Source organism: Salmo salar, chromosome 10 (genome assembly GCF_965601325.2).
Source record: "Salmo salar chromosome 10, fSalSal1, whole genome shotgun sequence".
Taxonomy (NCBI): Eukaryota; Metazoa; Chordata; class Actinopteri; order Salmoniformes; family Salmonidae; genus Salmo; species Salmo salar.
The window spans coordinates 2,595,001-2,618,618 of NC_138300.1; the positions used below are offsets into that span (position 1 = coordinate 2,595,001).

Consider the following 23,618-nt stretch of genomic DNA (forward strand, 5'->3'; position numbering starts at 1 on the left):
ACACACACACAGTCACTAACACACACACACACACAGTCACTAACACACACACAGTCACTAACACACACACACACACACACACACACACACACACACACACACAGTCACTAACACACACACACACACACACACACAGTCACTAACACACACTAACACACACACACAGTCACTAACACACACACACACTAACACACACACACACACAGTCACTAACACACACACACACACACAGTCACTAACACACACACACACACACACACACAGTCACTAACACACACACACACACAGTCACTAACACACACACACACAGTCACTAACACACACACACAGTCACTAACACACACACACAGTCACTAACACACACACAGTCACTAACACACACACACAGTCACTAACACACACAGTCACTAACACACACACACCATAACACACACACACAGTCACTAACACACACAGTCACTAACACACACACACACACACACACTAACACAGTCACTAACACACACACACACTAACACAGTCACTAACACACACTAACACACACACACACAGTCACTAACACACACACAGTAACTAACACACACACACACACAGTCACTAACACACACACACAGTCACTAACACACACACAGTCACTAACACACACACGGTAACTAACACACACACACACACAGTCACTAACACACACACACAGTCACTAACACACACACACAGTCACTAACACACACACAGTCACTAACACACACACACAGTCACTAACACACACACACAGTCACTAACACACACTAACACACACACACAGTCACTAACACACACTAACACACACACACAGTCACTAACACACACTAACACACACACACAGTCACTAACACACACACACACACACACACAGTCACTAACACACACTAACACACACACACAGTCACTAACACACACACAGTCACTAACACACACATATATATATACACAACTAAACATGCATTAAATCAGACAAATTCCTCAACTGCCCTGAGACATGACGGTAACCTCCTACAGCCACGTGGGGGACAGAGAGAGATGTCCACAGCCACGTGGGGGACACAGAGAGATGTCCACGGCCACGTGGGGGACACAGAGATGTCCTACAGCCACGTGGGGGACAGAGAGAGATGTCCACAGCCACGTAGGGGACACAGAGAGATGTCCACAGCCACGTGGGGGACACAGAGAGATGTCCACAGCCACGTAGGGGACACAGAGAGATGTCCCACAGCCACGTGGGGGACAGAGAGATGTCCACAGCCACGTGGGGGACACAGAGAGATGTCCACAGCCACGTGGGGGACACAGAGAGATGTCCACAGCCACGTGGGGGACACAGAGAGATGTCCTACAGCCACGTGGGGGACACAGAGAGATGTCCTACAGCCACGTGGGGGACACAGAGAGATGTCCACAGCCACGTAGGGGACACAGAGAGATGTCCACAGCCACGTGGGGGACACAGAGAGATGTCCACAGCCACGTGGGGGACACAGAGAGATGTCCACAGCCACGTGGGGGACACAGAGAGATGTCCTACAGCCACGTGGGGAACACAGAGAGATGTCCTACAGCCACGTGGGGGACACAGAGAGATGTCCTACAGCCACGTGGGGGACACAGAGAGATGTCCACAGCCACGTGGGGGACACAGAGAGATGTCCACAGCCACGTGGGGGACACAGAGAGATGTCCTACAGCCACGTGGGGGACACAGAGAGATGTCCTACAGCCACGTGGGGGACACAGAGAGATGTCCTACAGCCACGTGGGGGACAGAGAGATGTCCACGGCCACGTGGGGGACAGAGAGATGTCCACGGCCACGTGGGGGACACAGAGAGATGTCCTACAGCCACGTGGGGGACACAGAGGGATGTCCACGGCCACGTGGGGGACAGAGAGAGATGTCCTACAGCCACGTGGGGGACACAGAGAGATGTCCTACAGCCACGTGGGGGACACAGAGAGATGTCCTACAGCCACGTGGGGGACACAGAGAGATGTCCTACAGCCACGTGGGGGACAGAGAGATGTCCACGGCCACGTGGGGGACAGAGAGATGTCCACGGCCACGTGGGGGACACAGAGAGATGTCCTACAGCCACGTGGGGGACACAGAGGGATGTCCACGGCCACGTGGGGGACACAGAGGGATGTCCACGGCCACGTGGGGGACACAGAGAGATGTCCACGGCCACGTGGGGGACACAGAGAGATGTCCACGGCCACGTGGGGGACACAGATGTCCTACAGCCACGTGGGGGACACAGTCCACAGCCACGTGGGGGACACAGATGTCCACAGCCACGTGGGGGACACAGAGATGTCCACAGCCACGTGGGGGACACAGATGTCCACAGCCACGTGGGGGACACAGAGATGTCCACAGCCACGTGGGGGACACAGAGATGTCCACGGCCACGTGGGGGACACAGAGATGTCCACGGCCACGTGGGGGACACAGAGATGTCCACGGCCACGTGGGGGACACAGATGTCCACGGCCACGTGGGGGACACAGAGAGATGTCCACGGCCACGTGGGGGACAGAGAGATGTCCACGGCCACGTGGGGGACACAGAGAGGTGTCCTACAGCCACGTGAGGGACACAGAGGGATGTCCACGGCCACGTGGGGGACAGAGAGGGATGTCCACGGCCACGTGGGGGACAGAGAGAGATGTCCTACAGCCACGTGGGGGACACAGAGAGATGTCCACGGCCACGTGGGGGACACAGAGAGATGTCCACGGCCACGTGGGGGGGACAGAGAGATGTCCACGGCCACGTGGGGGACACAGAGAGATGTCCACGGCCACGTGGGGGACACAGAGAGATGTCCACGGCCACGTGGGGGACACAGAGATGTCCACGGCCACGTGGGGGACACAGAGATGTCCACGGCCACGTGGGGGACACAGAGATGTCCACGGCCACGTGGGGGACACAGAGATGTCCACGGCCACGTGGGGGACACAGATGTCCACGGCCACGTGGGGGACACAGAGATGTCCACAGCCACGTGGGGGACACAGAGATGTCCACGGCCACGTGGGGGACACAGAGATGTCCACGGCCACGTGGGGGTACAGAGAGATGTCCACAGCCACGTGGGGGACAGAGAGATGTCCTACAGCCACGTTAGGGTACAGAGAGATGTCCACAGCCACGTGGGGGACAGAGAGATGTCCCACAGCCACGTGGGGGACAGAGAGATGTCCACAGCCACGTGGGGGACAGAGAGAGATGTCCACGGCCACAGAGAGATGTCCACGGCCACGTCTCAGGAAATCTCCTCAACAGACATTCTATCCAACTCAGAAACGACTGTAAAAAGCAGGGTGCATGCATGTACCCGATGTTGGTGCCCTCGGGTATGACCCTCTGCCAGCCACACAGCATGGCATACTGGACAGAGGGCAGCAAGAAGCTCTTCGAGGCCAGCTTCAGCATGGTGTCAATGCCCTCCAGTCGTACCTCAGCACGTTCCAACTGGAAGGGAAATACAACGTGGACGTTAGATATATACGCCAAAGCAACTAACCCTGAACCTCCAGCCGTACCCTCAGCACGGTCAATTTATACATAATCCTACTACCTCATTTTATTCACTTCTGTCTCCCCTTTACACAATCTATCTGGCTACCTCATCTTCCTCACTATCCTGCTACTTCATCTTCCTCACCATCTGGCTACCTCACCATCTGGCTACCTCATCTTATTCACTATCCTGCTACCTCATCTTCCTCACTATCCTGCTACCTCATCTTCCTCAACATCTGGCTACCTCACCATCTGGCTACCTCATCTTATTCACTATCCTGCTACCTCACCATCTGGCTACCTCACCATCTGGCTACCTCACCATCTGGCTACCTCATCTTATTCACTATCCTGCTACCTCATCTTCCTCACCATCTGGCTACCTCATCATCTGGCTACCTCATCTTATTCACTATCCTGCTACCTCACCATCCGGCTACCTCACCATCCGGCTACCTCACCATCTGGCTACCTCACCATCTGGCTACCTCACCATCTGGCTACCTCATCTTATTCACTATCCTGCTACCTCATCTTCCTCACTATCCTGCTACCTCATCTTCCTCACCATCTGGCTACCTCATCTTCCTCACTATCCTGCTACCTCATTTTATTCACTTCTCTCCCCTTTACACAATCTATCCTGCTACATCACCTTCCACTCTATCCTGCTACCTCATCTTCCTCACCATCCGGCTACCTCATCTTCCTCACTATCTGGCTACCTCATCTGGCTACCTCATCATCTGGCTGACCTCATCTGGCTACCTCATCATCTGGCTGACCTCATCATCTGGCTGACCTCATCATCTGGCTACCTCATCATCTGGCTACCTCATCATCTGGCTACCTCATCTTATTCACTATCCTCCTACCTCATCTTCCTCACCATCTGGCTACCTCACCATCTGGCTACCTCATCTTATTCACTATCCTGCTACCTCATCTTCCTCACCATCCTGCTACCTCACCATCTGGCTACCTCATCATCTGGCTACCTCATCTTATTCACTATCCTTCTACCTCATCTTCCTCACCATCCTGCTACCTCATCTTCCTCACCATCTGGCTACCTCATCTTCCTCACCATCTGGCTACCTCATCTTCCTCACCATCTGGCTACCTCATTTTCCTCACTATCCTGCTACCTCATCTTCCTCACCATCTGGCTACCTCATCTTCCTCACTATCCTGCTACCTCATTTTATTCACTTCTCTCCCCTTTACACAATCTATCCTGCTACATCACCTTCCACTCTATCCTGCTACCTCATCTTCCTCACCATCCGGCTACCTCATCTTCCTCACTATCTGGCTACCTCATCTGGCTACCTCATCATCTGGCTGACCTCATCTGGCTACCTCATCATCTGGCTGACCTCATCATCTGGCTACCTCATCATCTGGCTACCTCATCATCTGGCTACCTCATCTTATTCACTATCCTCCTACCTCATCTTCCTCACCATCTGGCTACCTCACCATCTGGCTACCTCATCTTATTCACTATCCTGCTACCTCATCTTCCTCACCATCCTGCTACCTCACCATCTGGCTACCTCATCATCTGGCTACCTCATCTTATTCACTATCCTTCTACCTCATCTTCCTCACCATCCTGCTACCTCATCTTCCTCACCATCTGGCTACCTCATCTTCCTCACCATCTGGCTACCTCATCTTCCTCACCATCTGGCTACCTCATTTTCCTCACTATCCTGCTACCTCATTTTATTCACTTCTCTCCCCTTTACACAATCTATCCTGCTACCTCACCTTCCTCACCATCTGGCTACCTCATCTTCCTCACCATCCGGCTTCCCTCATCTTCCTCACCATCCGGCTTCCCTCATCTTCCTCACCATCCGGCTTCCCTCACCATCCGGCTTCCCTCACCATCCGGCTTCCCTCATCTTCCTCACCATCCGGCTTCCCTCATCTTCCTCACCATCCGGCTTCCCTCATCTTCCTCACCATCCGGCTACCCTCATCTTCCTCACCATCCGGCTACCCTCATCTTCCTCACCATCCGGCTACCCTCATCTTCCTCACCATCCGGCTACCCTCATCTTCCTCACCATCCGGCTACCCTCATCTTCCTCACCATCCGGCTACCCTCATCTTCCTCACCATCCGGCTACCCTCATCTTCCTCACCATCCGGCTTCCCTCATCTTCCTCACCATCCGGCTTCCCTCATCTTCCTCACCATCCGGCTACCTCATCTTCCTCACCATCCGGCTTCCCTCATCTTCCTCACCATCCGGCTTCCCTCATCTTCCTCACCATCCGGCTTCCCTCATCTTCCGGCTTCCCTCATCTTCCTCACCATCCGGCTTCCCTCATATTCCTCACCATCCGGCTTCCCTCATCTTCCTCACCATCCGGCTTCCCTCATCTTCCTCACCATCCTGCTACCTCATCTTCCTCACCATCCTGCTACCGCATCTTCCTCACCAACTGGCTTCCCTCATCTTCCTCACCAACTGGCTACCTCATCTTCCTCACCAACTGGCTACCTCATCATAATCACTTCTCTCCCCTTTACACAACTGATGCAAGGGATATGGATTCAATTGGACATAAATCAACATTTGAGATCTGCTTAATTAGATTTGGGAGTGTAATGTCCCTTTAATATTCACCCAGAACGTTCTTCCCCCTGTCTGATACGGACCTACAGAAATATAATTCTGACCGCTGGTCCACCCACCAAAAAAACCCCAATGTACTTGAATGTCCCCGTGTCCCATTCCGTACCTGTTTGAGAAGACACTTCCTCATCTTCTCCACGTCGAGTGGCTCCTCCTTCAGAGCGAACTCTACGATGGTCCCCATGAGGCTGGAGGTAGAGAAGACTCCCTGGACGCTGTGCTTCAGCCACTTAAACTTCTGGACATGAGCTACGGTGTTGAGGAGAGGAGCCAAACGATCCTGCTGCTAGACAACACACAGCAATACAACGGACATGGCAGATCACACCTCTGTTCAGGATGAAGCTGGGGGGGGGACAGAGAGAGGCGGGGGACAGAGAGAGGTGGGGACAGAGAGAGGCGGGGACAGAGAGAGGCGGGGACAGGGAGAGGCGGGGACAGGGAGAGGCGGGGACAGAGGGGGGACAGGCGGGGACAGAGGGGGGACAGGGAGAGAGCGGGGACAGGGAGAGAGGACAGGGAGAGAGAGAGGACAGGGAGGACAGGGAGAGAGAGAGGACAGGGAGGGGGGGACAGGCACCTTGGGTGTCTTGTTGGTGGGTGGTTTTCTGTCTGTGGGGGCGGGGCTTATGGGGACACAGAGCTCCTCCTCATTGGTCCCTTCGTTGTGTAGTTTCGTCTCCTCTACGTCTGCCGACTCAGACTTCTTAGGCACTTCAACAACAGACAGAGAACATCAACACAGTAGAGCCAGCAAACCAGCGTAACCCTTTACGTTAATAACACGGGGGAGAAACAGGCCTCGCTGGGCTCGCTGGTCACCCATCACCCATCACAACGACACAATAAATAACCTTTTACGTTAATGACACGGGGGAGAAACAGGCCTCACTGGGCTCGCTGGTCACCCATCACAACGACACAAAAAGCCTCGCTGGTCTCGCTGGTCACCCATCACAACGACACAATAAGCCTCGCTGGTCACCCATCACAACGACACAATAAGCCTCGCTGGTCACCCATCACAACGACACAATAAGCCTCGCTGGTCACCCATCACAACGACACAATAAGCCTCGCTGGTCTCCCATCACAACGACACAATAAGCCTCGCTGGTCTCGCTGGTCACCCATCACAACGACACAATAAGCCTCGCTGGTCTCGCTGGTCACCCATCACAACGACACAATAAGCCTCGCTGGTCTCCCATCACAACGACACAATAAGCCTCGCTGGTCTCCCATCACAACGACACAATAAGCCTCGCTGGTCTCGCTGGTCACCCATCACAACGACACAATAAGCCTCGCTGGTCACCCATCACAACGACACAATAAGCCTCGCTGGTCTCGCTGGTCTCCCATCACAACGACACAATAAGCCTCGCTGGTCTCGCTGGTCTCCCATCACAACGACACAATAAGCCTCGCTGGTCTCGCTGGTCACCCATCACAACGACACAATAAGCCTCGCTGGTCACCCATCACAACGACACAATAAGCCTCGCTGGTCACCCATCACAACGACACAATAAGCCTCGCTGGTCTCGCTGGTCACCCATCACAACGACACAATAAGCCTCGCTGGTCTCGCTGGTCACCCATCACAACGACACAATAAGCCTCGCTGGTCTCCCATCACAACGACACAATAAGCCTCGCTGGTCACCCATCACAACGACACAATAAGCCTCGCTGGTCTCCCATCACAACGACACAATAAGCCTCGCTGGTCTCGCTGGTCACCCATCACAACGACACAATAAGCCTCGCTGGTCACCCATCACAACGACACAATAAGCCTCGCTGGTCACCCATCACAACGACACAATAAGCCTCGCTGGTCTCGCTGGTCACCCATCACAACGACACAATAAGCCTCGCTGGTCTCGCTGGTCACCCATCACAACGACACAATAAGCCTCGCTGGTCTCCCATCACAACGACACAATAAGCCTCGCTGGTCTCCCATCACAACGACACAATAAGCCTCGCTGGTCTCGCTGGTCACCCATCACAACGACACAATAAATAACCCTTCTGAGGCCAGTAACTACCTCTCTTCTTCCTGCAGTCTCTGATGAGCTTCTGCGTGATCCTCTTCCAGCGCGGCTGGGCACTGAGCAGCTTCAGCTTGGACACGATGGAGAGGTCGCTGCTAACGGCGGGACGCAGCTCGTTAAACAGGAAGCGCAGCCTCTCGATGACAGGAGCACAGACCTCTTTATAACTACGACCTTGTTCCTGGTGGGTCTGGGATACCGAGGATAGAGAGAGAGAGAGAGACACTGTACCTATCTATCCCCCAAAATACCAAACTCAGGATCTACCGTCACTAGCCTGGTCACAGATCTCGCAGTGCTGTATCGGCAACTTCTATGGGCGTACCAAAGACCAGAAGAGTTGGATATATACAGCACAAACGGACCTGGGACCAGGCTAACAACAATCACATTCAATTACTTTTTCTATTTAGGATTAAATGATAGGCATGTATGATAGGCAGGTATCAAGGCAGGTATGATAGGCAGGTATGATAGGCAGGTATGATAGGCAGGTATGATAGGCAGGTATGATAGGCAGGTATGATAGGCAGGTATGAAGGCAGGTATGAAGTGTACCTTGATTAACGAGCACTTAGCCTGGTAGACCATGCGACACACGTCAATCACCGATCTGGGGATGGTCCTCTGCTTCCCCTGCTCCACGCCCAAGGCACATTGGTTGACGAGCGAAAGGGCGACGTGACCTATGAGAGAGCCAGACGCTGCAGTCAATCACGCCGGAGCAACCAATCAAATCACTTGATGAACTAGAGAACTTCTAAATTACCCCGCTGTTACTGCATAGACAGTACGGAAGTAGAAATGTCTCTATTGCGAACCAAAAGGACAATATTCTATATTTTTAACATAACTACGTAGCTAATTCAAAATGGAATACAGTTCAAAAGACCACAACGGAAGATCAAACTCTGTCTCAGTGGTTAGAGGCGTGCGACAGTGTGGCGTGCGACAGTGTGGCGTGCGACAGTGTGGCGTGCGACAGTGTGGCATGCGACAGTGTGGTGTGCGACAGTGTGGCGTGCGAGCGCAGGGCGGGTGGTTGCTAGGTTACCGAGGTCCTGGTGTTTGAGCAGGCAGCAAAGAAGCAGGCGTCCGACTTCCTCCACAGGGTGCTCCAGGGGGAAGGTAATGGGCGTGATGAGGTGGTACTGTTTACAGCACCGCTCCATTTGGCACAGGAAGTCCTGGAACAGAAAACGACCAAACAGAAGCTCTAAGACGACACATCTAATGGAGGTAGATCGGTGACACACACACGAAGAAGAAACAGGACCGTAAGCCCAGAACTAAAGTGGATACTATCGCCACAGGACCGTAAGCCCAGAACTAAAGCTACCAGTAGATACTATCGCCACAGGACCGTAAGCCCAGAACTAAAGCTACCAGTGGATACTATCGCCACAGGACCGTAAGCCCAGAACTAAAGCTACCAGTGGATACTATCGCCACAGGACCGTAAGCCCAGAACTAAAGCTACCAGTGGATACTATCGCCACAGGACCGTAAGCCCAGAACTTAAGCTACCAGTGGATACTATCGCCACAGGACCGTAAGCCCAGAACTAAAGCTACCAGTGGATACTATCGCCACAGGACCGTAAGCCCAGAACTAAAGCTACCAGTAGATACTATCGCCACAGGACCGTAAGCCCAGAACTAAAGCTACCAGTGGATACTATCGCCACAGGACCGTAAGCCCAGAACTAAAGCTACCAGTGGATACTATCGCCACAGGACCGTAAGCCCAGAACTTAAGCTACCAGTGGATACTATCGCCACAGGACCGTAAGCCCAGAACTAAAGCTACCAGTGGATACTATCGCCACAGGACCGTAAGCCCAGAACTAAAGCTACCAGTGGATACTATCGCCACAGGACTGTCCAGCTCCAGGATGGGGTATAACCAGTGTATCAGATAGCTACGGATAAATTAGATGTATTAAATATAGTCACAGCTCCAAATACCAATTTCAAATGTATGATTATCACCCTAAACCTGCCTTCCTGGCCCCCTGGCCTCCAACCCCTGGGCCCCTAACGCCTAACCCCTGGGCCCTAACGCCTAACCCCTGGGTCCTAACGCCTAATCCCTGGGTCCTAACGCCTAATCCCTGGGTCCTAACCCCTGGCCCCTAACGCCTAACCCCTGGGCCCCTAACCCCTGGGCCCTAACCCCCGGGCCCCTAACCCCCTGGCCCCCTAACCCCTGGGCCATAACACCTAGGCCCTAACCCCTAGGTCCCTGGCCCCCTGGGCTCCTAACCCCTGGGCCCCTAACCCCTGGGCCCCTAACCCCCTAACCCCTGGGCCCCCTAACCTTCACAGTGTGGTCCTGAGTGGTGTTGTCAGCGATAGCCTGTAAGAAGGGCTGAGCATGGTCGCTGAGGGTGAGCCTGCGAGAATATATCTGTTGAGCCTTATCTGGCGTTCCCGGCGTCCAGCAGTGGTCCTCATCCTTCTCCTCGTTGTAGTTGTAGTGGATCTGACTGGTCTGCAGACCACCTTGGAAGATGGACGACTGCAGCCATTCTGATGAGAGAGAGAGAGAGAGAGAGAGAGAGAGAGAGAGAGAGAGAGAGAGAGAGAGAGAGAGAGAGAGAGAGAGAGAGAGAGAGAGGTAATGTGCTGGTTAGGAACTGATCAGATGAATCAAACAGCACGACAGAGTTGTGTTGTTGAAACTCACAGGGATGCTTTCCTAGAAACAGATTAAACCTCGATTGAAAATCACTCAATCTGAAACCTGTCCACAAAGTTCCATTAAAACTATGGTGATGCACTGACTAGTACATTATCTCCATGGACAACAGGTCAGGGTCAAGGTTACTGACTAGTACATTATCTCCATGGACAACAGGTCAGGGTTACTGACTAGTACATTATCTCCATGGACAACAGGTCAGGGTCAAGGTTACTGACTAGTACATTATCTCCATGGACAACAGGTCAGGGTTACTGACTAGTACATTATCTCCATGGACAACAGGTCAGGGTCAAGGTTACTGACTAGTACATTATCTCCATGGACAACAGGTCAGGGTCAAGGTTACTGACTAGTACATTATCTCCATGGACAACAGGTCAGGGTCAAGGTTACTGACTAGTACATTATCTCCATGGACAACAGGTCAGGGTCAAGGTTACTGACTAGTACATTATCTCCATGGACAACAGGTCAGGGTCAAGGTTACTGACTAGTACATTATCTCCATGGACAACAGGTCAGGGTCAAGGTTACTGACTAGTACATTATCTCCATGGACAACAGGTCAGGGTTACTGACTAGTACATTATCTCCATGGACAACAGGTCAAGGTTACTGATCAGTACATTATCTCTATGGACAACAGGTCAGGGTTACTGACTAGTACATTATCTCTATGGACAACAGGTCAGGGTCACTCACTGGCACATTCTATCTCCATGGGTGACAGGGGTGTGCTGTTGGCCAGGTAAGAGGCGTGGAGGCCCAGCAGGAGTCCCAGGTTCCTCTCTGTGTCGATGAGGGGGGAGCACAGGCTGCTCAGGTCTGGGGTGGTCACTGTCTCCTGGTTGGGCTGGAGGACACGGGGAACAGAGAGAGGACAGGACCCGGGGAACAGAGAGAGGACAGGACCCGGAGAACAGAGAGAGGAGAGGACCCGGGGAACAGAGAGAGGAGAGGACCCGGGGAACGGAGAGAGGACCCGGGGAACGGAGAGAGGACCCGGGGAACGGAGAGAGGACCCGGGGAACAGAGAGAGGACCCGGGGAACAGAGAGAGGACCCGGGGAACAGAGAGAGGACCCGGGGAACAGAGAGAGGACCCGGGGAACAGAGAGAGGACCCGGGGAACAGAGAGAGGACCCGGGGAACAGAAAGAGGACACAGGGAACAGAAAGAGGACACAGGGAACAGAAAGAGGACACAGGGAACAGAAAGAGGACACAGGGAACAGAAAGAGGACACAGGGAACAGAAAGAGGACACAGGGAACAGAAAGAGGACACAGGGAACAGAAAGAGGACACAGGGAACAGAAAGAGGACACAGGGAACAGAAAGAGGACACAGGGAACAGAAAGAGGACACAGGGAACAGAAAGAGGACACAGGGAACAGATATACCGTAAAAATACTTTTGAGACTGCTCCCGAGAATATTTTCCATGTTCAATGCCTGTTTGGGGATTATTCTGAGACTTTCGAAGACAAATCAAAATCTGTTCCAAGACTAATCAAAGACAAAGAACAACAGTGAGAAGTCTAACAGCTGTGAAGAAATAACGATCCATGAATACACACCTCTATGTACTGTCCAACACAGAAAGCCTGCATAGAGACCCTGGTGTCTTCGAACTGCAGGGCTGCTTCCAACGCGACTACAGGGTCGTCTCCTGTAAACTGGGCTATAAAGGAGAGGTTACAAGGTTACAACACGATACACACTGAAGAATAAATTACATCAGTCAAAAGGAAACGTAATCAAATAAGCATAGAAGGAATAGATTGGTTAAAGCCAACTCTAAACCAGTAACGTGTTCTACAGTTTCAGAAGGACCGCAGTCGATCACAATACATCTACAACAAAACAACAGTCAAAAAAAGAGATAGTTGGTAGTTCAATGCTTGTGTTTCTCCACTGTTCAATACCCAGGATGCTGTTCCCTGTGAGCGACTGGGCCTGGAAGTCTTTGATGTCGTAGACTTTCCCGTCGATGACGGTCCAGAAGCCGCCATCTTTGTTGTGGTTCTCCAGGTCGGCCTTGCGGATGAGAGACATCTCCTCGTTGTTCTTAGAGCTCTGCCCTGTGAAGAACGAGCCTGCCGCAGCAGACCCACAACTAGTTACATTCTAACCACAACTAACCACTAACCCACAACTAGTTACATTCTAACCACAACTAACCACTAACCCACAACTAGTTACATTCTAACCACAACACTAACCACTAACCCACAACAAGTTACATTCTAACCTCAACTAAGGTTAGGCTCTGTACCCCTGACCTCCCCCTCTCTCCCCCAGGAGGCTCTGTACCCCTGACCTCCCCCTCTCTCCCCCAGGAGGCTCTGTACCCCTGCCCTCCCCCTCTCTCCCCCAGGAGGCTCTGTACCCCTGCCCTCCCCCCCTCTCCTCCAGGAGGCTCTGTACCCCTGCCCTCCCCCTCTCTCCCCCAGGAGGCTCTGTACCCCTGCCCTCCCCCCCTCTCCTCCAGGAGGCTCTGTACCCCTGACCCCCCCCACCCCTCTCCCCCAGGAGGCTCTGTACCCCTGACCTCTCCCCCAGGAGGCTCTGTACCCCTGACCTCCCCCCTCTCCCCCAGGAGGCTCTGTACCCCTGACCTCCCCCCTCCTCCCCCAGGAGGCTCTGTACCCCTGACCCCCCCCACCCCTCTCCCCCAGGAGGCTCTGTACCCCTGACCTCCCCCCTCCTCCCCCAGGAGGCTCTGTACCCCTGACCTCCCCCCCAGGAGGCTCTGTACCCCTGACCCCCCCCCCCACCCCTCTCCCCCAGGAGGCTCTGTACCCATGATGCCAGGCCAGGCCAGGTCTTCGTTGTCGTCCCTCTCATGTCCAGGCGCCAGGTGGTTGAAGCGGTCCAGGTGTTCCAGCAGCCCGGCCAGCAGAGGGATGGAGCCGGTCTCCTGAATCAGACCAGCGTCGATGGTCAGCAGCAACACGATGGACACCACCAGCTCAGGGAGTAGAACGCCTACAGGACCAGAGGGAAAAAAACACAGGTCCTTGTTCGTCTGCTTACCCGATGGGAATATATAACATTCTCACATCATACTGCCTCAAAAACAGCTACGAGTCAGGGTTGATCCATTCAGAAAGTAAATTGGAAGGAATTGGAATTTCAGTTTCATTCCTAAATGGAAATGGAATTGATCCGAACCGCGGTCTGAGTACAGCCTCGTAGATTTAGATGAAACCAGAGTAATACTGACCGGTGAGGTCACCCTCGATGACCCGGGACACTTCGTTAAAGTGTCGGTGTCCGGCGAAGGCGATGCTGGTAGCCACAGGCAGGATGTCTCCAATGTGAGTACACAGCAGGGCAATGTACTTCTTCAACAGCGACCCCACACCCAGCAGCTCTGGGTCTGCAGGAAGGAAAGACCAACGAAACGGACACCTGTTTAGGCGAGATGCTGGCTAGCGGAGTAGAACACTAGAAAAAATATAAAAGGAGAGCAGCACGATGAAATAATGGAATAACCTATTAACCAACGTTTGGGACAGACAAGCCGTCGTCACCAGGGTATAATGACAAACACTGCGGGTCGCTAGTTTATATGGCGTCAAAGGAAATAAACAGGTGTCTGTAATCATGGCCTGATATCATTGGTTGACTTACAGATATAGAAAGAACATACAAAAAACATGAATGGATAACAGAAACTTCATTAAATAGTACCCGCAAAACACCAGTCTCAACGTCAACAGTGAAGAGGCGACTAAGATGCTGGCCTTCTTGGCAGAGTTCCTCTGTCCAGTCTCAACGTCAACAGTGAAGAGGCGACTAAGATGCTGGCCTTCTTGGCAGAGTTCCTCTGTCCAGTCTCAACGTCAACAGTGAAGAGGCGACTCCGGGATGCTGGCCTTCTTGGCAGAGTTCCTCTGTCCAGTCTCAACGTCAACAGTGAAGAGGCGACTAAGATGCTGGCCTTCTTGGCAGAGTTCCTCTGTCCAGTCTCAACGTCAACAGTGAAGAAGAGGCGACTAAGATGCTGGCCTTCTTGGCAGAGTTCCTCTGTCCAGTCTCAACGTCAACAGTGAAGAGGCGACTAAGATGCTGGCCTTCTTGGCAGAGTTCCTCTGTCCAGTCTCAACGTCAACAGTGAAGAGGCGACTAAGATGCTGGCCTTCTTGGCAGAGTTCCTCTGTCCAGTCTCAACGTCAACAGTGAAGAAGAGGCGACTAAGATGCTGGCCTTCTTGGCAGAGTTCCTCTGTCCAGTCTCAACGTCAACAGTGAAGAAGAGGCGACTAAGATGCTGGCCTTCTTGGCAGAGTTCCTCTGTCCAGTCTCAACGTCAACAGTGAAGAGGCGACTAAGATGCTGGCCTTCTTGGCAGAGTTCCTCTGTCCAGTCTCAACGTCAACAGTGAAGAGGAGACTCCGGGATGCTGGCCTTCTTGGCAGAGTTCCTCTGTCCAGTCTCAACGTCAACAGTGAAGAGGAGACTCCGGGATGCTGGCCTTCTAGGCAGAGTTCCTCTGTCCAGTCTCAACGTCAACAGTGAAGAAGAGGCGACTAAGATGCTGGCCTTCTTGGCAGAGTTCCTCTGTCCAGTCTCAACGTCAACAGTGAAGAGGCGACTAAGATGCTGGCCTTCTTGGCAGAGTTCCTCTGTCCAGTCTCAACGTCAACAGTGAAGAGGCGACTAAGATGCTGGCCTTCTTGGCAGAGTTCCTCTGTCCAGTCTCAACGTCAACAGTGAAGAGGCGACTCCAGGATGCTGGCCTTCTAGGCAGAGTTCATTGAGACTGGTGTTTTGCGGGTACTATTTAATGAAGCTGCCAGTTGAGGACTTGTGAGGCGTCTGTTTCTCAAACTAGACACTCTAATGTACTTGTCCTCTTGCTCAGTTGTGCACTGGGGCCTCCCACTCCTCTTTCGATTCTGGTTAGAGACAGTTTGCACTGTTCTGTGAAGGGAGTAGTACACAGCGTTGTACCAGATCTTCAGTTTCTTGGCAATTTCTCGCATGGAATAGCCTTCATTTCTCAGAACAAGAATAGACTGACGAGTTTCAGAAAAAAGTTATTTGTTTCTGACCATTTTGAGCCTGTAATCGAACCCACAAATGCTGATGCTCCCGATACTCAACTAGTCTAAAGAAGGCCAGTTTTATTGCTTCTTTAAATCAGAACAACCGTTTTCAGCTGTGCTAACATAATTGCAAAAGGGTTCTAATGATCAATTAGCCTTTTAAAATGATAAACTTGGATTAGCTAACACAACGTGCACAATGAGGACTCACTGTTTCAGTTAAACCTGCACAATGAGGACTCACTGTTTCTGTTAAACCTACACAATGAGGACTCACTGTTTCTGTTAAACATGCACAATGACGACTCACTGTTTCTTATAAACCTGCACAATGAGGACTCACTGTTTCTGTTAAACCTGCACAATGAGGACTCACTGTTTCTGTTAAACCTGCACAATGAGGACTCACCGTTTCAGTTAAACCTGCACAATGAGGACTCACTGTTTCAGTTAAACCTGCACAATGAGGACTCACCGTTTCAGTTAAACCTGCACAATGAGGACTCACCGTTTCAGTTAAACCTGCACAATGAGGACTCACCGTTTCAGTTAAACCTGCACAATGAGGACTCACCGTTTCAGTTAAACCTGCATAATGAGGACTCACTGTTTCAGTTAAACCTGCACAATGAGGACTCACTGTTTCAGTTAAACCTGCACAATGAGGACTCACTGTTTCAGTTAAACCTGCACAATGAGGACTCACCGTTTCAGTTAAACCTGCATAATGAGGACTCACCGTTTCAGTTAAACCTGCACAATGAGGACTCACTGTTTCAGTTAAACCTGCACAATGAGGACTCACCGTTTCAGTTAAACCTGCATAATGAGGACTCACTGTTTCAGTTAAACCTGCACAATGAGGACTCACTGTAACTGATAAACTAAAACAAAAAAAGTTTTTTCGGTTAGGGATTTTTCTTAAATTTAAAAGGATACAAATTTAGTTTAAACGTTTAAAACGTTTTAAAACGTTCACAACTCTAAATGGGAAGGACTGTGACGACTCACTGTATCCATTGGTGTTTTCGGTGCCGTTGACCCCCAGGTAGAGTTTGCTGACCAGCAGCCTCTGAAAGCGCAGCAGCAGGTCGAGGGAGGCCGAGCGTTCTTTACCGACGTGCTCCGCGTCGACCCCGCTCGATATCCTCCTGGCCGCGTCCTTCAGTCTACCGATGGTCTGGGAGGCCATGTTCCTGAGGGATCGAAAAAAAACACAATAACCTTTTAAGTTCATTCCGTACAATATTCAACACATTTGGCGAGATGTACACACAGGTGACTACACAGGTGACTACACAAGTGACTACACAAGTGACTACTATACAGTGGGGGGGGGAAAGTATTTGATCCCCAAATCATTTTATAACATTTTTGACATGCGTTTTTCTGGATTTTTTTGTTGTTGTTATTCTGTCTCTCACTGTTCAAATAAACCTACCATTAAAATTATAGACTGATCATTTCTTTGTCAGTGGGCAAACGTACAAAATCAGCAGGGGATCAAATACTTTTTTCCCCATCACTGTATGTGGGATACCCCTAAAGTATACAAGTTCTTCTGGTAAAATATCAGTCATTGTTCCTCTATACAGGCATGCTGGTGCTTCTAAATCAAATCAATTCAAATGTATTTATAAAGCCCTTCTTACATCAGCTGATATCTCAAAGTGCTGTACAGAAACCCAGCCTAAAACCCCAAACAGCAAGCAATGCAGGTGTAGAAGCACGGTGGCTAGGAAAAACTCCCTAGAAAGGCCAAAACCTAGGAAGAAACCTAGAGAGGAACCAGGCTATGAGGGGTGGCCAGTCCTCTTCTGGCTGTGCCGGGTGGAGATTATAACAGCACATGGCCTAGATGTTCAAATGTTCATAAATGACCAGCATGGTCAAATAATAATAAGGCTTCTACGGAAGTGAGGTGCTTGTCAGGTTAAACGTTGTAGCCCTGATCCTTTCCCCCAAAATAAATACATGTACAGTTCAGTCCAGTGTTAACTACCCACCTCAGTAGCTGCTGGACGAGCTGGACCAGAGGTAAACTCTGTTTCCCAGCTGACTCGTATATCCCGGTGTTGATGAGGTCTTTGTCCAGGGTGGTGCGACAGCGCAGCATGGTGGAGGCATTGGCCTCCTGCTCATCAACCTCCTTCTCTTTCTGAGCCTCCTTCTTTGCCTCTATGTCCTAGTAGCGGATAACAGATGGTTAGAATTTAAATCAACTTGGGATTTGTCACCAGTATAAAAAACACAAACGGAGACAAATAACATGCATTAAAATTCATAGAATTCGTAAGACTGCTGCACAATTGGAGAGTAAAAGAGATTTTAATGTACAAATCAGGTCCAAAATGATTAGCAGAAATGATTTGATAAAGTATAATTTATTTTATAGTATTTTTTTGCTCATCTTTATCAAGGTTGCCAATAATTCTGCATCTGACTGAACGTGAACATTCGTATCTGTAATCTTCCGTACATTTTGGTGAATAAATTACTTGTTGCAGCAGGTAGGTGTTAAATCGTATGTGTACGCTACAAAGTGACACATTTTCCATAATTGAATCATATGTACATTTTTGTTGGCCTTGCATAAACTTACTGTACAGTGCCTGATTCACACTCGTTGACATTTTCCCACATTTTGTTGTGTTTACAGAAAGAAAACGTCCCTTTATTACATTTAGATTTTGTGTCACTGGCCTACACACAATACCCCATAACGTCAAAGTGGAATTATGTTTAGACATTTTTACAAATTAATAAAAAATGTAAAGCTGAAATGTCTTTGAGTCAATAAGTATACAACTCCTTTGTTATGACCTAAATAAGTTCAGTAGTGAAAATGTGCTTTAACCAGTCACATAACACGTTTCATGGACTCATTCAGTGTTCAATAATGGTGTTAAACAAGATTTTTTTAATGACTACCTCATCTCTGTACCCCCCAGATACAATTATCTGGAAGGTCCACAAAGAACGAGGAGGAGCCTGTACACAATTTAAATATTCCAAAACATGGCAATCTACAGAATGGCAAAACTCTTGGTATGCAGTAACATAGCACTAAACATCAACGACGGATTTCTTCTGACTATAGACGATCACGTCTGTCGGCCAAACAATGACGACTCCAAGTATGAACAAATGATGGTCTGAGAGACTGGGAGACGGGCGAGTGGTAGCGCTATAAACACATGGTCCTGGATCCCAGGCTGTGTTCAGAGCATTAAATACACCGTCCTGGACCCAGGCTGTGTTCAGAGCATTAAATACACCGTCCTGGACCCAGGCTGTGTTCAGAGCATTAAATACACCGTCCTGGACCCAGGCTGTGTTCAGAGCATTAAACACACCGTCCTGGACCCAGGCTGTGTTTAGAGCATTAAACACACCGTCCTGGACCCAGGCTGTGTTCAGAGCATTAAACACATCGTCCTGGACCCAGGCTGTGTTCAGAGCATTAAACACACCGTCCTGGATCCCAGCCGTGACGGCTGTGTTCAGAGCATTAAACACACCGTCCTGGACCCAGGCTGTGTTCAGAGCATTAAACACACCGTCCTGGATCCCAGGCTGTGTTCAGAGCATTAAACACACCGTCCTGGATCCCAGGCTGTGTTCAGAGCATTAAACACACCGTCCTGGATCCCAGGCTGTGTTCAGAGCATTAAACACACCGTCCTGGATCCCAGCCGTGACGGCTGTGTTCAGAGCATTAAACACACCGTCCTGGATCCCAGGCTGTGTTCAGAGCATTAAACACACCGTCCTGGATCCCAGCCGTGACGGCTGTGTTCAGAGCATTAAACACACCGTCCTGGATCCCAGGCTGTGTTCAGAGCATTAAACACACCGTCCTGGATCCCAGGCTGTGTTCAGAGCATTAAACACACCGTCCTGGATCCCAGGCTGTGTTCAGAGCATTAAACACACCGTCCTGGATCCCAGGCTGTGTTCAGAGCATTAAACACACCGTCCTGGATCCCAGGCTGTGTTCAGAGCATTAAACACACCGTCCTGGATCCCAGGCTGTGTTCAGAGCATTAAAATGGCTCCCTATTCCCTATATAGTGCACTACTATAGACCAGAGCCCTATTCCCTATATAGTGCACCACTATAGACCAGAGCCCTATTCCCTATATAGTGCACTACTTTAGACCAGAGCCCTATTCCCTATATAGTGCACTACTATAGACCAGAGCCCTATTCCCTATATAGTGCACTACTTTAGACCAGAGCCCTATTCCCTATATAGTGCACTACTTTAGACCAGAGCCCTATTCCCTATATAGTGCACTACTATAGACCAGAGCCCTATTCCCTATATAGTGGTACTACTATAAACCAGAGCCCTATTCCCTATATAGTGCACTACTTTAGACCAGAGCCCTATTCCCTATATAGTGCACTACTTTAGACCAGAGCCCTATTCCCTATATAGTGCACTACTATAGACCAGAGCCCTATTCCCTATATAGTGCACTACTTTAGACCAGAGCCCTATTCCCTACATAGTGCACTACTGTAGACCAGAGCCCTATTCCCTATATAGTGGCACTATTATAGACCAGAGCCCTATTCCCTATATAGTGCACTATATTTACATTTACATTTTAGTCATTTAGCAGACGCTCTTATCCAGAGCGACTTACAAATTGGCACTACTATAGACCAGAGCCCTATTCCCTATATAGTGCACTATATAGTGCACTACTATAGACCAGAGCCCTATTCCCTATATAGTACACTACTTTAGACCAGAGCCCTATTCCCTATATAGTACACTACTATAGACCAGAGCCCTATTCCCTATATAGTGCACTACTATAGACCAGAGCCCTATTCCCTATATAGTACACTACTATAGACCAGAGCCCTATTCCCTATATAGTACACTACTTTAGACCAGAGCCCTATTCCCTATATAGTGCACTACTATAGACCAGAGCCCTATTCCCTATATAGTACACTACGTTTGACCAGAGCCCTAGGGGCCGTGGTGAAAAGTAAGGCACTAAATAGGGAATAGGGATCCATTTGGGACTCTACTCTGCGACCAACCTGTAACTCCGCTGTGATGGCAGCGTTGAGAGCAGACTCCAGCCCTCCGTCGGCCATCAGACTGCTGACCAGCAGGTCGATCATGAAGCGACGTCCAGGACTGACGCTCATCTCGTTACCAGATGCTGAGGGACAGACGGAGACGGAAACCACTGAGCAACTCAAAAAAAAACACACACCTGAACTCTTCACTACAACAACAATTGTTTTCTGCTTAACCCACGAGACAGTTCAAAGGTTTTGGGGTTTTAATTCCCTCATGGATCATACACACGCTTTAGATAATAGCGTCTGCTAAGAGGCGAACGGACCTGTATTGGGTAGTAGTGAGGACAACGCCCTGGCCCTCTCCTCTGCGGTAGGGAGCAGCACTGACCAACCGCTCTGTAGCACGGCCTGGGCAGCTGACTGGACGGTGTTGAGGACTCCAGCGTTGGAGGCTAGCGTTACCACGGTCTGCTTCAGGTTGTTGAGCAGCCCGCTGCCCAGACCCAAACCCAACTCCTCAGGGTCCATCTGGTTACTGATGGCTGCATGGAGCTACAGACAAGACACATTCAAGTTTGTAGAAAACCATTTGAAACACTTTCCGTACGACTATTTTCATAAAATCAGACACATCAAGTCATCCAGGACAATCTATAAAAACATCAATCTCATATCGTAGTGTTTTAGAAGAGCCTCCTTACCTGTAGCCTGAGTAGGTTGAGGGAAGCAACCAACATGCACTCTTTCTCCTGAGGCGGGGGCCAATCAGAAGAGCCGTCCATGCCCTCGCTCACCTGCCGCAAGAGCAGATCCAGCTGCTCAAAGGTCACAGGGCACACGTCCACTACGAAAGGCACGCGCTGTCCCACAGACCACTCTGAACAGGACGACCACGCAAAGCTCTACAGACACAAGACCAGCAGAAAACAGACAGGGGTCAGCGGCACAGACCAGGAGGACCACGCGCGCTGTCCCACAGACCAGGAGGACTACGCGCACTGTCCCACAGACCAGGAGGACCACGCGCGCTGTCCCACAGACCAGGAGGAGGACCACGCGCGCTGTCCCACAGACCAGGAGGACTACGCGCGCTGTCCCACAGACCAGGAGGACGACCACGCGCGCTGTCCCACAGACCAGGAGGACCACGCGCGCTGTCCCACAGACCAGGAGGACCACGCGCGCTGTCCCACAGACCAGGAGGACCACGCGCGCTGTCCCACAGACCAGGAGGACGACCACGCGCTGTCCCACAGACCAGGAGGACGACCACGCGCTGTCCCACAGACCAGGAGGACGTGAGGACCGCGACCTCCACCCCAACACGCCAGGACCGCGACCTCCACCCCAACACGCCAGGACCGCGACCTCCATCCCAACACGCCAGGACCGCGTCCTCCATCCCAACACGCCAGGACCGCGACCTCCATCCCAACACGCCAGGACTGAATGTTGTTTTTAAATCACCCATACCCTACTTCTGCCAATTCATACTTCTGTTCTCTCAACAAAAGTTGTATTTTATTATGTGTGTTGATGTTAGCCTATACTCATGCTGTCTGTATCTGATGTGGGTATATTAAATAAAAATAAACAAGGTCATGACGTTTTGTTTTAAAACCACAACTTAGATCCCTCCACAGCCTCAGAGGATCTAGAAACGTATTCTCTGGATTACAACCAAATTATGATAAAATGTACTATACTATATATCACTTAAAATACAACTTTTACATTACCGTGCAGTTTACCAATAAAATGGTCTGATGGGGATGTGTACATAATTTATTTATTTGGGGATATGAATAAAGAGTATCTAACTACAAATACATATTAATAGAAAGTTGTCAAAAATGTATAAGATCTTGCTACCGGAAAATACCTGTCTATTTGTGGAATAATCCCCCTCATTAACTCTTTAGTCATATCCCAGTTTACCCTGATTAACTCTTTAGTCATATCCCAGTTTACCCTGATTAACTCTTTAGTCATATCCCAGTTTACCCTGATTAACTCTTTAGTCATATCCCAGTTTACTTATGGCCTTGCCTGCAACTAGCAACCTGTTTAAATTATATGAGAAAAAAAGATTCCATTTTATTTGGAATAACAAGCCAGACAAAATTAAAAAAGGGCCTATTTATATAATGAATATGAATTCGGAGGGCAGAAATAATTAAATATTAAAGCATTAGACCTCTCACTAAAAGGCTTCAATCATACAAAAGTTATACTTAAATACGAAATGGTTCTCTAGTAAATTAGTAAAAATGTCTCACCCCATGTTCAAGAAAGTCCTTTTTCCCTTTATTCAGATTACAACCTCTCACTTTCAGGTATTTGAAAAGGAAATTAATCTCCCAAATATCACTATTTTTAAAACAAGTCCTAGAAAGTTGGTTGCAATTTCTATTTAATCCACCAGAGAAAACAGAACAAATAATACAACAAATATAAACTCAAATATATTGTGCAGTTTACACGTTTTCTTTGCGATCTGAAAGGTGAGTTCCTGTGCAGTTTTGCTA

At 50.1% G+C, this 23,618-nt stretch overlaps 1 protein-coding gene across 7 annotated transcripts in view; it reads right to left on the reverse strand.

The window, feature by feature from the left end:
- herc2 (HECT and RLD domain containing E3 ubiquitin protein ligase 2) overlaps positions 1 to 23,618 on the reverse strand; it is a 291,977-nt gene that overhangs the window by 202,153 nt on the left and 66,206 nt on the right. For 5 of the 7 annotated variants that reach the window (XM_082956658.1, XM_082956659.1, XM_082956656.1 and 2 more), the window contains exons 17-33: positions 21,792 to 21,992; positions 21,414 to 21,642; positions 21,103 to 21,227; positions 18,044 to 18,222; positions 17,049 to 17,233; positions 14,211 to 14,366; positions 13,787 to 13,972; positions 12,910 to 13,080; positions 12,562 to 12,665; positions 11,689 to 11,839; positions 10,600 to 10,811; positions 9,335 to 9,467; positions 8,839 to 8,966; positions 8,275 to 8,470; positions 6,798 to 6,931; positions 6,324 to 6,503; positions 3,377 to 3,513 (exon numbers count right to left, since the gene is read on the reverse strand). In XM_082956658.1, coding sequence (XP_082812784.1) covers positions 3,377 to 3,513; positions 6,324 to 6,503; positions 6,798 to 6,931; positions 8,275 to 8,470; positions 8,839 to 8,966; positions 9,335 to 9,467; positions 10,600 to 10,811; positions 11,689 to 11,839; positions 12,562 to 12,665; positions 12,910 to 13,080; positions 13,787 to 13,972; positions 14,211 to 14,366; positions 17,049 to 17,233; positions 18,044 to 18,222; positions 21,103 to 21,227; positions 21,414 to 21,642; positions 21,792 to 21,992 — 2,807 coding nt within the window. The remainder of the gene's footprint in view (positions 1 to 3,376; positions 3,514 to 6,323; positions 6,504 to 6,797; positions 6,932 to 8,274; positions 8,471 to 8,838; positions 8,967 to 9,334; positions 9,468 to 10,599; positions 10,812 to 11,688; positions 11,840 to 12,561; positions 12,666 to 12,909; positions 13,081 to 13,786; positions 13,973 to 14,210; positions 14,367 to 17,048; positions 17,234 to 18,043; positions 18,223 to 21,102; positions 21,228 to 21,413; positions 21,643 to 21,791; positions 21,993 to 23,618) is intronic. The other 2 variants (XM_082956660.1, XM_082956657.1) reach the window with 2 other exon arrangements.